The following is a 13,910-nucleotide window of genomic DNA, read 5'->3' as shown; positions in this document are numbered from 1 at the left end:
AATCAAAATGTTGTGAGACCGAGTGCTGGTTTATTATAAGTGTTTGGGATGAACCAATTAGAAGAGGGTTTGTATATTGAATTTTGAACCAATGAAAATCTTTGTAATATCTAAATCTTTTTTCACTACCTGGAAGCCATGCGAAGCCGGGTATACATTTAGCGTGGCTCATTATGATGGGGCTTTCGGCCAAAATCCGCCTTTCCCCTATTGGATTTATCGTGGTTGGACTTTGTGGTTTGGCTCTAGTCTATTATTTGACTACGGACGGGAATGAAACAGGCCATAGCGGCGAATCGGTGTCCATAAAACAGCTTTTAGCCGCATCGATACAACTTGCCGAAGATGGAGGAATCGCTGTTCGAACTGTTCGCGAACAAAACAATCTTTCGGTAAATATTAAGTTTATATGACTAATTAATGCGAGGTTGAGGTTATTATATTATTTGATAGCTTGTCTTGTAAGGTAACATGATTACCGTTGTTAAAAATCATACCGTTGTAATCTTTGCTTATCAACAGGTTGCAAAGTTAAATTGCATGCAAGGAAAAACAATAAAGCGCATATAACTGACGCCGTATAACTTAAGTTCAAAATGTTATTGTACTGCTTTCTAAGGGTTAACTTTAACTTGTTTCTTCGATTTTCTATTAGAAAGCCCCATTCGACTGTCGTGCATCTAGACACTTCGTTCATTCTGATGTCTGGAATTTGTGCCTTGTTTATTTTATATAGATTTCGCAATTCCTTACTTTGGCTTTAGAATAAATTATTAAACTTTACATCCTCTAGGGTGAAACCTTCTCGATAGTGAATTTGCTTTTTTCGTGATTTACACGTTACTACAAACATTCTTTGTGAGGTAGAGATATTGTTGTCACAGAAACGAAGACAGGAAGAGTTGCTGTACTCAAGTGAATCAATGTTTACGTGTACGATTTGACAGCTAACATTTCAGCTTTTTTATGATGGTGTGATGATGTCTGGATTTAATCATGAATTGCTAAATCTGTAAACGCTTCAGACCAATCACAGCAAAAATGACATCATATTGGATCGCCTTCCTAGCCAGCGTCCCTGAGAAAATACAGATAAACACAAAGGCTGCAATTTTAAAATGTTAAAATTGTTTCAAATTTTCAAAAGTTTTGCTTTGTTGTTAGATTAGTGTAGTGCATTTATGAATGTATCTCTTGTCTGCTTTTTTACACCCGTGCTTTTCTGGGTCATCTAATTGGTTGAAGGTCTAACAGCCACTGTACAGTAACTGCAAAATGACTTCCATCACCAAAAACCAGTTACAACTCAGAAATGAAAAACACAAGGCACACATGACTGAAAATGGGTATAAAAGCCAGGCCAGTGTTTTGACATACTGACCTTGACATACTCAAGCTTAGAATGATTTTTGATTTAATTATTTCTTAGCATATTTTTCTGTGTTCCATGATGTCTGATGCTTTTATATGTTGTGTTTACAGGAAAAAAGTAAGGGAAAAACAAAGGAGGGTGTGAATGACCCTGTCACTCAGGGAGACCTCCAGTCTCACAGAGCCATGTTTTATGGCTTCAGAAAAGCCTTTCCCTCCGTGAAAGTTGTATCTGAAGAACATGAGGCTTCAGCTGCTCCAGAAGACACCACATCCCCAAAGCTTTCCTCGGCCACAATATTACTAAACAATGAACTTCAAAATATTGAAGATGAGTATGTCCCAGTGAGTAATGTCTTGGTGTGGATTGACCCACTTGATGCAACTAAAGAATACACTGAAAATCTTCTTCACTTTGTTACCACAATGGTCTGTATAGTTGTTAATGGCAAGCCAGTGGCTGGTGTTATACACAAGCCCTTTCAAAAGAAATCTTTCTGGGCCTGGAATGGTCATGGTAGCTCTTCAAACCTGAACTCTAAAGAGTCTGTTACAAAGTCTGACATGAGCTCACCAAGGATAATAATATCCAGATCTCATGCAGGAAAGGTGAATGCTACGGCTAGGAAAGCATTTGGTGGAAAGGCCGTTGTTATCCCTGCAGGAGGTGCAGGGTACAAGGTGCTCTCTCTGTTTGACGGCAGTGCAGATGCATATGTCCATGTGACTAAGATCAAGAAGTGGGATATATGTGCTGGAGATGCGATCTTGAGGGCTCTAGGTGGTAGAATGACAACACTTAAAGGAGACGATATAATATATACAGACCCTTCAAAGCCTGCAAATGACCAAGGGTTATTGGCCGCATTACGAAATCACAAAGAATTTAGAAGAATGTTGAAACTGTAGCATGCATTAAGGTTAGGGTTAGGTTAAAGTTTAACTACACAAAAATTCAATATTTGTTAACTTAACAGTTTTCCTTAATTCTAGTATAATTTTCAAATCTCAATTCATGGCATCAAACTACCATGCAAAAAAAGATTCACTACAAGTACAAGTTGTTTTGCAACTTTACAGACATTATAAGAATTTGCAAGTTCTTGATAGGAGAACAGGTAAAAGCAAAATAATGAGCAATGCTAAACAATTTTTTATGTTTTTTTGGATGGTAGTATATTTGAATTGGAAATACATAATAAATGTTTTGATACGTTATAGAATAAGGTATCATAGTGGATTTCTAGGTTTTATAATAATGTGATAATTAATCACTGTAGTTGTTATAATCAAACATATATTACAATATCAGGTACTGTAGCAATAAAGACACAAAACACTGTTGGGGGGGGGTGGCCATCTCTTTAGGCAAAATTCAGAATAAATGTACAGGAGGCTGAAATCCCCAAATGCAGTCTTCTCTAGAGCCCCAGCTCCCGACCTCCTGGATATACCTGTGCTAATTTGTCTTTGAATTCAAAATTCAAACCCTGACAATTATTATAATAATGTTTTTAGAATTAACTATTTATTTATTGAAATGTAAAATGATGGTTGGAGGCTTTCATAGAAAGTGCTCAATACTCGAAAGTAGAGCGGTGTATAGTGTTGGTTTGAGAAAAATACAAACTACATAGGTTTCCCTACAGGCCTGTTTCGTGGTTGCCCACTCATCAGGGGATTTAATGAGAATATTCCTACCATCGTATATATACTATTAACATTGAAATTTACATAATAATAGACTTATAGTTTTAGCTAAGGCGGTAAGAGGAACAATAGCGAGTTACATTAAATATGCGGGGCGGAAACTAACAGTGCGGAACGTGTGAAAAATTGATAGCGCGAAAAATTAACGGTGACGGGATTAACAGTTCAATTAGAACTCGCATATTTAATGTAACTCGCTATTGTTCCTCTTACCGCCTTAGCTAAAACTATAAGTCTATTATTATGTAAATTTCAATGTTAATAGTATATATACGATGGTAGGAATATTCTCATTAAATCCCCTGATGAGTGGGCAACCACGAAACAGGCCTGTAGGGAAACCTATGTAGTTTGTATTTTTCTCAAACCAACACTATTTATTGAAATGTATATATATACAGTAGCATGGCCCAAATGTTCGCTTTTAATACTATTGACTTCTGGCTATTTTGGATGAGATAATTAAAAAAAAAATGATTCTCAGTTCTATACTGTTTACCTATGTCTGCTATGGCCCATGAGCCAGGACCTACAAAAAATGCCCCTTCAAAAAAACCCTTATATGCATATAGTATATGGGCATAGTATATGGGTGTGACATATACACCTGTTTCATAAAACGTTGTCCCATGGATCCCAAAATATTTCTTCCAAATTCATAAAATTATAATTAAACATGATTATCCTTTAAAAGTAATTAATATATGGTTATGCTTTTGCTTGAGTTTATTTACACCCTTCGTTATTACAAATTATTACTACCCATAAACACCCATTGATCTTGGAACTGCCAGTTCAGGCAATTGCCATTCGCTAGTTGCAATGACAACCTTATTTGAAATTGGTATATGTGAAGAAGGGATATTGTCCATTATTCCACAGGCTGCCCAAGTTGCTCGTGATTTTTCTGTTATTTTTAAGCCATTTTTATGAGATTATTGTGGGTGTAAGAGATTTCAAGGAAGCACTTGAAAGTGATGGGTACAATTGAATAATATAATTAAAATCACTTCTCTGGGTCCTATGGTGTGCTACTATGCTTGTCTGTTTCCTTGGTACATTTTCCACAACAGGTTTCCCCAGAACCACACTCACTCTCCTTGATGACAGGTTTGCTGTCACTAACATTATCTATTATTACTTCTGTGTGAAGATTTTTCTTCCTACGGTTGGCAGGAGTAGGTCGATTACTCTCATTGTTAGGAGTCCAGCCCCCTAAGCTTGAATATGCATAGAAATCCATGGGGTAACTTTGTTGCCAGGCAACTGACTGTAATGCAACTGATGCCTGAAAATGTAATCATATTATCTAAGCAAACCAAATACACAGCATAACTATTAGAAGACCTGGAGAAAAAATAATCTGGGGGTTCCCACTAAGAAATAGCAGGATCAGTTATCAATCAGCGCTCAATGAGTCAACATTTACTAATTTATGCATCAATCTATTAACACAAGTGTCTTGTTTCCTCTGAAATAATAGTTTTAATCCAACCACCTGAGACTAGAAGATAAGCAAGCAAGCATGGTGCAGTGTTCTGATGATAATTGTAAAATCGAGCCCAGGGATGGGAGGGGCTTACCCTTTTATAGAAGAACCTCATGTTTAAGGGTTGGTAGATTTCATAGAATTTTATACCCTTAAAGAGAGAAAAATTATCCCCAACTACTTTTCTGGAGAGCTCCCCCCTTCCGTGGTGCCAATAAAAAGCTAAAGGGAGGGGGAATTTTGAATATAGTAGAGTACACCATCATCAATTATTGAATGTTAAGAATACAATAAAACAATTCATTTACTACAAATGGTGAGTAGTTACCCAATCTCCTTAGCTCAAGGAGCTGATGAGTAATATGATGACAGCTTATATTTTGTGATATTTATCCACGGATGAATTCACAACATACATGTAAAAGATGCAACAAGACAAGACATGGCTGTTGTTCATGGCACACTGTGATGTCATTCATGGATTTTTTAAGGACAGATCTACAAACGAGGAGGAACTTGTTTTATACAGCAACAAAAGGGAATTTATTCTTATTTAGTAAATAGCCAGTGTACTATGAATTAAAAGATACATGTGGATTCTAATGAGAGCTCATGTTTGCTAGCCTCAATGTATCATCATACATAACATACCTCATATGGTGACAGTAGGGGCTTGGGAAAAGCTGTTCCCCAGTCTATTGATAATCTTGGACATGCAACTTGTACCCATCTAAGCAAATGAAAATAATGCAAAAAAGGAGACATCATTGGGTTGTGAGCCAGGAGGGTAGAACTCTCCAGAAAAGTAGACGGGGATGAAGACAGGTATATAGGTATAAGAAGACAGGGATGATTGTCCTATCTTTTAGGGTATACAATTTCAGCCAACTATCTATGGGATGTTTAAAGATTTTCCCAATTCTGCTATCTCATAGGGTATAAAATTAAACCTACTGCTAATTCTTAGGGGGTGTTTAATGCTTTTCTTTTCAAATTCTGTAATCTGATAACTCTTAGGGGTATTGATTTTAACCACACCTAAGGTGATGTCCCTTAGGGTTAAAAATTATTTTGCCAATGTTCAATCCTGTCTGTTTTTATTTGAGTGCCCCCCCCCCCCCCCCCGGGGTTGTGAGCTTAGGACATTAGATAACATTGCTACATTGTTTTCCTAATAAAAAATGCTCTATTTTACACTGAGAGGGGTGGGAAGGATTTGGACATGCCCAAGACTAGGGGATACTCCTATCGTGCAAGTCATTGTACCATGCATTTCCTGGATCTACCAAAAATAATGATAAATTGAGTACTTACGCATCAACATCTTTGAAGAGCTTGAGTTTGTCAGGGAAAACCTCAGATAACAACACAATTATGTAGTCCATGTTGAGTGATTGAAGTTGCTTCTCCAGAGTCTACAAAACAGAGAGAATGCTAAGGGAGTTATATGTACAAAATTATCACTCGACTTTACCAGTTTGCCCCGCCCCCTTTTCTGGGACATACTGTGGAACATACTGTAGGACAGCCAATAGCCAATCAACCTGGGCACGCAGCTAGGGGCTCACAGGGAAAATGTACTCCCCTCTACCCTCTCTTTTATAAAACCAGCTTGATACCAATTTTTTTTTTCTCACAACAAAGCAGCTGAGGGGTCAAAGAAAATGATAAGGTCTTGCTGACTCTATAAAATGAGGTTTATTGTATTACACTGGTAAGATATTGGTAAGATAATTGATCGATCAATCAATTCAAAGACTTTACCTGTAAAACTTTAGGACTCCCTTGTCTCCCAAGAGTGCCTAGTATCAGGCCGTATTTACTCGCTAGTGACGCCTGCTTTATTGCTGTTTGTCTGGCTTCATGCATTTTGTCAATGTCATAGTACTCTTTGCTGAAGGTTTTGTCATATGGGTCATATCTGAAAGATAAGAGGGTGCTTATCATGCACTGAATAAAGCTGTTAACTTTATGAATTATTCTGTATAATATTGAAACAATGAGGAAAACCTGCCAGTTGACTAAGATTATTGGCAAAACAACTGGTAGTTTTTGTTGTGTACTATGCCAAGACTGCTTATTTAAACCCATTTTTTTGTTAAGTAATTGAAGTGACTATAAATTTGACAAAAAATATTTTAGACAACCATTAAACTTGTACATTATTTATTAGGAACCATTGTTAAAAACATGAATAACTACGTAAATTGACTGTAATGGCAAGCCCATGGGTTCAGGGGAGCAAAAGGGGTTTGTGAATTCCACCCACCCTCTCTCACTATCATATATAAGAATTAATGTGTATCAAACCTTTGTTTGAGCAGACCCCCCCCTCCCCCACCCCCTAGCAGGTATTGTCTATGTGCGTGAACCAGCCAACCTGTAAGCTTGGATAGCAGGATTGGCAATCATCACTGCCTCCAAATGAAACCTGCCATCACCAAGGTAGCTGAAAATCAGATAGTTATTTACAGTAAGGTATGTCTCAGGGATTTTGACAACAAAATAACAGCACTATTTAGCATTTACAAACAAAGCCAGAATTTTTTTTCAGCAGAAGGGTTTACTTTTTGTTGTTTCTGGTCGTAGTCATTTCTGTTTTTTTTTTTTTTTTGGGTTGAATTTGCCACCCAAAAATCAAGTAATTCCTTAGCACAAGTCACCTATTGACAAGATTAAATTCTGAAGATTTTTGCTCCAAACCACAGCATGTTATTGTCTGTTTTTTTTTAGCAGCTGGACATCAAGGAAATTTTGACAGAATACTAGCATCATCTGGGAGATTACAATAAGTATTTATAAGTATATTATCTTTTTAAATTATGATTGGTACAGTAAATGACCGAAAAAACGTTCATTAGATAGCAGGCGTTTATTAGAGAGGGGCGTTCTTTACAAACTATGAAAATATTATAACCTTTTACCGAGGCAAAGTTAGCCACAGGATGATAAATCCAACAAAAGCAGGTGTTTTTTCCCATACTTTTCAATTGTGAAACACTTAACATCTAAATTTTACAGAGGCAAGTGCCTCACTTGCCTCAAGCTGGCTACAGCCCTGCCCAATTGCAGTGGGGTTCTAGTCTCAGCCCAGATCATTTTAAATTTTAGCCTGTGTAGCAAGCGTTTACCATGCGACAAATGCAATGATTTAACAGTGCAAGTATGCAGAAACGAGAAGTTGGCCTTGTTATTCCTGGATGCTACACTGCGAGGACATAACGAAAGAAAATTGCAGACATCCTAAGCGATGAGATCAGGAACATCAGAGAGTGGTACCCTCATTTTAGACTTGACATTGAACAAGATGCTACTTGCTTACCAGTGTTGATTAAGCAAGAAGACAATTAAATTACCATTTATATTTCTGGGATTCCTGTCATTTGTTTTTAAGCTGGCAGGGAAGGAAGCAAGGGAGGGGAGGGGGCGTTTATTACAGAGGGGCGTTCATTGCAAACTTATAAGCTTAGGGGGGCGTTCATTAGATCAGAGGCATTCTTTAGATAGTGGGCGTTTATAAGGTCATTTACGGTATGATATAATGTATGCAGTTGCATCATGTCATATACTGCACTAAATAGTGATTAAAAGAAACCCCTGACTCACATGACAGCATCCTTGTCTTTGAGCATTGGGGCGGTGCATCCCAGGATCTCACCAGGGGATAGGGGTTTGCACTGAGGTATTTCTACCTGGTAGTCTTTAGAGAGTTCATTTGATGCTGCCTGAATCAGACAAAAGGTGATTTTGAAATCAGGCAGGGGTTTGGGGTGGCACTATTAAAAAGGGCAGATTTGCTAGGAACATAGGGAGTGGCTATCCAAAAGCACAGAGGTGTGGGGGCACAGGGTTGGGCTATGAGAAGAAGTAGAGGGGTGAGGAGACACAGGCACAGGAAGGCACAGGTATTTTTATCGCAAAAAAACAGTCTCAAGCAATCATAGCCACCATCTTTGATTTTGAGCAAAATAGGAAATGAGGGGGAGGGTGTAGGGAGGAGAGAAAGAGAGAATCTGTATATTACCTAATTTGCAATAGAAATATTTGCACACATAAATGTTAAGTCTACCTGGAGAGCCGCCACAAACTGTATGGTGCTAACAAGGGCGAGGCAGGATCCTGCACCAAGATTAAACCGCACACTCTCAACAAAGTGTGCTGTATCAATCTTGATATCCACAAAAACATAAAGCATTTTAATCCCTGCAGTCGCATCTATAGGGACTAGGCAACTGTGCCCATAATGAACCAGGAGGTCACACCCTAGCGCACGGGCGGAGTAATCATCCACACAGCATGCACCATATGTCACATCTCCCATTATGACAGTCTCACATCCGGTAAAACTAGAAGCAAAAACCATGAATATGAGAACCAGGGCTGTCCACTCAAAAGATGACACTAAAGTCTTACCTCTCTAGAATGTCTGCTATTGTACAAGCAAATAGTAGAAGTCCCTCAGGGAACTGAAGTGCAACTAGAAGAGAGCATACTATTAGGTGACAAGTCCATGGTGCTGGAATGATTGTATATCTGCCCTTGGTGTTACCAAAATAATATTCTGCACAAGTTAGTAATAACATGAAGGATTCACAATCAAATATTACATTTTTAAGAGCATGTTACATCATTCAACTACCTAAAATAACCCCCCAAATAATGTTTTATGGTGTAAATATGTATAGAGCAACCTGCATGGCCATGTGCACAATGCTGGTGACACCTCGGAAGCGTTGTGTTTTGGCGTTGCCTTTTACATGCATTATGTTTTAGCGTTGCCTTTCACCATTGCATTTTAGTTTTGCCTTTCACCGTTGCGCAACAATAAAAGACAATAAAAGTTTGACGGAACTAACTAAGCATAGGATTTTTCGTGTCAAAGATCCATAAATTAATAATTAGCAAAAAGACAAAAACCTTATAGGAAATAAGGGATGTGAGGATGGTGTAACTAACAAAAGTACAATTAATCACCAAATACTTTTGGCATCATATCAAGGCTTGATTTTAGCATTTTCTATCATTTTCTGTCTCCTCAATAAAATCTTACAAGAAATGCTTACAATTAGTGATATTGTTACCTCGTTTGGCCTTTACTTGCTGTATTCTCCATATAGTTTTGTGTATCTCAAAATTGTAGTTTTCAGGAAGCTGTAAATGCAAGCATAAAATAAACAATGAAACAATTCAATTGCAGCCAAGTTAGTCACTATGCAATCATTTCTGTTATGCAACATCCTTTTCATGGAGAATTGTGAAAGTGGGAAAACTTTTTGCATGTAACATCTCTACATGTGCACCCCCCTCAGTAAATCCTGGATACACCTTGCTTTTAAATAGGTCCTTCATGGGATCTGTTTTCGATTACATCTGGGAAAAAGAAATGAGTTATTTTTTATCTATCCCCCTATACAAACTCTTACATCGCTTTTATAAGGAGCAGTGAATACTTTTAAAGGCTTCTTTTTTGGGAGATCTACACTGGACCTCCTTAGGAATTAGCTTTTTCACATACATACCCGGGATTTGCTTAAGGGTTTGAGCATCAATAGGTATCACATGGAAAAGGATAGCATTTGTCAGTCCTAAAAGAAGAAATGACCCACTTTTTGGCAGACCGCCATCCACCTCCCCCCTCCCTGTAATTTAATATTTAAAATTGCTCTCCACGGGAGCAAATACAGAATACAGGGGCAATGAGACTTCAAACCTTGATATTTATAGAAGGAGCCAGTAAATATAAACAGAAATGCAAATAAGTTTGGATGTGGCCCTAAATTCTGTAGTCTACTTGGGGTGGATAACCCTCTTGTGTATCATCCAAACATGCCTGTTTTACCGCCTCTTGCAATTTTGTGTCTTTGAGAATTTCCTCTGGTATCTGATTGACAGGACGGTGAGCAGCAGAGCCAACTCCTACAGGAACAAATTCACGAATTTAAACATGGATTTCTGTGCATGTAAGGCCAGATTCATACTCCCCACTTCTCCCATGCCGAGTTCAACTTTGACTGCCTATTGAGCGCAACACATTTAGTGGGACGTTAGAATCATCATCAAATGCATCTGTTCAGACACAATAGACATTTAGATTCGGCAAGGCAGGAGCACAAAGTGTAAGGCCTGATTCATACAGTACAGCCTGGAAGAAACTTAACAGCGTCGCACATGTTTTTTCAGAAATTTTTTCATAGTTTGAGTGAAGTGCATGCGCAGATTTTGCATGTAAAATGCTGAGTGTACGACAGGATTGGTGGGTGTGGTTTTCCTTTGTTATGCAGGAATGTTGGCCATTGTTCGTTTGAATCTTTAATGCAGGGAGAACTACCAAATAATGCTGAAAAAACGTTCATACGAAAGCAGTGGCGTAGCCAGGAGTTTTAACGGGGGGGGGGGGGGGGGGGGGCAAAAGGGACTTTCAAGGCATTTTCTCCTGTATTTAGATAATGTCTCATACATTTACTGTATTTTTGGCTGCTAAAGGGGGGGGGGGGTGGGGGGGCTAGGCCACCTCTCTGGCTATGCCCCTGGAAAGCCAAATGAAACGAGGAGGTTTTAGTTGAAGTGTATGCCATGTATACATTAAAATAATGTGGTAAGTTGTTTGGTTCTCTCCGCTTGCTAATCAACTGCTTAACCGATTGCGAAGTTCTTTATAACAAATCAAAGCATAGATAAAGATGATTCTTTTTCAAGGGGCCTGTTTGATGTGCAAGTTTAACAGCAAGAAAAACAGTCATAGTTGCTGCTGACATTACATCGTCTTCGTTTTTTAAAGGCAAGCAAAGATCAATTGTCGACTACTGTAGCTCTCTCAGCTTGCGTTTGGCTCAAGCTAATCTACTGCTTTACCGATTGTGAGGTTATTAAAGCTGTGACATAGAGGATTTGTTTTTGAGGGATATGTTTGATGCGCGAGTTTAATAGCAAGAGAAAACAGTGATGGCAGGGGCAAATCCCGAAGTTTAAAAGAGGGGGGCCTAAGCAAAAGTTTCAAAAAAGGGGGAGGCAGACTTTGTCTGAAAATAAGGGGGCCACCCCCCTAGATCCGCCCCTTTATGGTTTAGATAATTGTTGTGATCTTATAATTAGCATTTCTCACGAATTAGACAAACGACTCAGAAGCTCAAAAAATTTGAGTGAAACTAATATTTTCTTAGATGTAAAAATGCAAAGGATATTTTAGTAGGACGATTCAGTAGGGCGGCACTGATTGTTTGACATGCCTTCGGTGCTAATTCACTGTTCGACAAGAACAAAGCCGCATCGGCACACAATTTTCACATTTATTCCTTTCGTGTGTCAAGAACCCTACTCCTACGTTACTGGTTACTGACACATGATTGATCTGTGAATTGTATAGACTAAAGGCTTTCATAGTTTTTTTGTGCGATTTCATAAAATGGATCAATCATAAATCAGAGATATTTGAAACAGCTTTCGGTACTCTTCCGTTGTTTGACAAACTGGAAGGAGCTCAAACACACAACATTCGCTTTTATCCCTTCAACACATTGTGAAGTACAAACTAACACCATCAGAGAAATATTAAGACTAAAGATTATGTAGTGATTTTAGTAGCACAGCTAAATATAATAGTTTGACACAGCTTTGTTTGTTTGTTTTTGTTGTTGTTTTGGGCAAGAAAGCACCAGTTCAACATACAACCTTTGCATTTATTCCTTCTTATCAAGACAAAAAAGCTTTCTACTTTTGCTTGGTAAAACTACTTGTATTAAGCCAAATTATAGGAAGTTTGTAGAGATCAGTTTTTATTGACGATATAAAGTAAAGCCAAAGTTGTATCAGGTTTTGAATTCTATCACATTGAATGCCAAACGCCTATCAAAATGCCCAAGTTTTCTTTTTGCATACAAATGCATGGCATTGAATTGTAGCCTCTAATACTCTCAAGGGATTTCGTGGATGTTAATGATGCAAACAAGCTTGTGTAGTTTGGTGCGTGCAGTGCACTCAAGGTGCATGTAGTTTTAGTGTATGAATCTAATTTTACACTTAAACTCTACACACAAAAAACACACAAAATTTGCGCATAAAATGTTAAGTTTCCTGCAGGCTGTACTGTACGTTGCATCTCTACCATGCAAAATCTAATTGTTTTGATTTGGCACATGAATAGTGTGCGTCTGGATCAATTAATTTGGCACGGCAGAAATAAGTTCGGCATGGCACTAAGCGCAGTTGCACCAGTGGCGCTCGTTGCAAAAGCATGATATTGATTCAAACGCCAAGCCGCATACCTGCTAACTGTCCCAGTTTTCCTGGGTTTTTAGCCTTCCTCTCCAGGCAAAAAAATCAGAACTACATTACACTAATGATCAATAGCAATTATAAGGTTGTTATAACTATGATCACAATTTGATTCTGCATTTTAGAACGCATCAAGACTAAAAAAGGATTTTTTTCTTCTATCTGAGCCTCGGCATGTTCTTAGCCATGTTCTTAAAATTTGGTGAAATCTCAGGCTGGACGTTCTTATAGGAAAGTTTCTTATAAAAAAAAGTTAGACAATTAGATTAGGCACGACAGGAGCGTGACTTATGAGTCGGGCCTAAGTTAGACCTTATTTACTTTATAAAACACAAAATAAGGTAATATTTGTCAATCGTTATTTCAATTAATTTAAAAACTTACTATCTACACCCTGAGAGTGTTTTCCCGACGCAGATTTCGTTCCAACGAATCTCTTACGGGCTCCTTTCGCAGAAATCCTCTTGGTAGTCACCGAAGACTGCTCAACGCTGTCCGCCATATTGGAAGTTTACAAACACACAGGTATCCCGCTTTCAAACACAGGGAACCCAAAAAATTCAAGCATACACATTATATTTCTAGGTCTAGTTTTCTCCTATATGTTCACTGTATGTCTACCACCTGGTCCCCTGTGAGCTTTGGCTACCCGTGGTCTAGGGGGAGACTGGGACGGTCTAGCAGGATCATCACCCTTGCTCAAACCCCTATGCCAAAAAGCTCGCAATCTAAAGGTTGGTTCTCACTACGACCCAAGCGCAAGCCCAAAAGGAAGCGCAACACAAATGAGAATGGGTCTAAAGGCCCTGTCACACGTCAGTTTTTTCTCTTGCGACCTGTCTCGCAAAAAAAATTGTTGCGGGTCGCACGCGCCCTGTCACACGCGTACGTTTTTTCTTTTGACTTGTCTCGACTTGTCTCGCAAAAAAATTGTTGTGGGTCGCACGCGCCCTGTCACACGTGAAGTTTTTCCTGCGACTTGAAGCAATTTGTTGCAGAAAGTAGAAGAGCGTTCTACTTTTCGTGCGACTGAGAAATGCAAAACAAGTTGCAAAGGGGGTGTCACACG

The 13,910-nt window shown here is 38.6% G+C and overlaps 2 protein-coding genes across 2 annotated transcripts; one reads left to right on the top strand and one right to left on the bottom strand.

Moving 5' to 3' along the window:
• The first annotated feature begins 116 nt into the window (after nucleotides 1–116).
• On the top strand, nucleotides 117–2,747 carry LOC125561838 (inositol monophosphatase 3-like). The gene is made up of 2 exons (XM_048726397.1): nucleotides 117–392; nucleotides 1,483–2,747. Exons 1-2 carry the CDS (start codon nucleotides 174–176, stop codon nucleotides 2,278–2,280), a joined length of 1,017 nt encoding a protein of 338 aa, XP_048582354.1. The 5' UTR covers nucleotides 117–173; the 3' UTR covers nucleotides 2,281–2,747.
• A 1,045-nt stretch (nucleotides 2,748–3,792) lies between these two features.
• On the bottom strand, nucleotides 3,793–13,370 carry LOC5506664 (2-(3-amino-3-carboxypropyl)histidine synthase subunit 1). Its single transcript, XM_032375099.2, has 11 exons — nucleotides 13,226–13,370; nucleotides 10,401–10,486; nucleotides 9,652–9,721; nucleotides 8,984–9,047; nucleotides 8,640–8,916; nucleotides 8,177–8,295; nucleotides 6,951–7,019; nucleotides 6,335–6,491; nucleotides 5,885–5,985; nucleotides 5,222–5,300; nucleotides 3,793–4,369 (listed from the first exon to the last, which is right to left on the bottom strand). The coding sequence occupies exons 1-11, from the start codon at nucleotides 13,341–13,343 to the stop codon at nucleotides 4,103–4,105; spliced, it is 1,407 nt and encodes a 468-aa protein (XP_032230990.1). The 5' UTR covers nucleotides 13,344–13,370; the 3' UTR covers nucleotides 3,793–4,102.
• Nucleotides 13,371–13,910: the final 540 nt, after the last annotated feature.

This window comes from Nematostella vectensis, chromosome 4, assembly GCF_932526225.1.
Source record: "Nematostella vectensis chromosome 4, jaNemVect1.1, whole genome shotgun sequence".
Classification (NCBI taxonomy): Eukaryota; Metazoa; Cnidaria; class Anthozoa; order Actiniaria; family Edwardsiidae; genus Nematostella; species Nematostella vectensis.
This window is presented reverse-complemented; position numbering and strand designations above follow the sequence as displayed.

Excerpts from the sequence above, each read along its gene's own strand:
- LOC5506664 (XM_032375099.2), bottom strand. The coding sequence starts at position 13,343 with ATGGCGGACAGCGTTGAGCAGTCTTCGGTGACTACCAAGAGGATTTCT. Across the intron at positions 8,296-8,639 it reads AGTTTGTGGCGGCTCTCCAG|GCAGCATCAAATGAACTCTC; the intron begins GTAGACTTAACA and ends TGTCTGATTCAG. Across the intron at positions 6,492-6,950 it reads CCTGCTATCCAAGCTTACAG|ATATGACCCATATGACAAAA; the intron begins GTTGGCTGGTTC and ends CTTATCTTTCAG.
- LOC125561838 (XM_048726397.1), top strand. The coding sequence starts at position 174 with ATGATGGGGCTTTCGGCCAAAATCCGCCTTTCCCCTATTGGATTTATC. Across the intron at positions 393-1,482 it reads GCGAACAAAACAATCTTTCG|GAAAAAAGTAAGGGAAAAAC; the intron begins GTAAATATTAAG and ends TTGTGTTTACAG.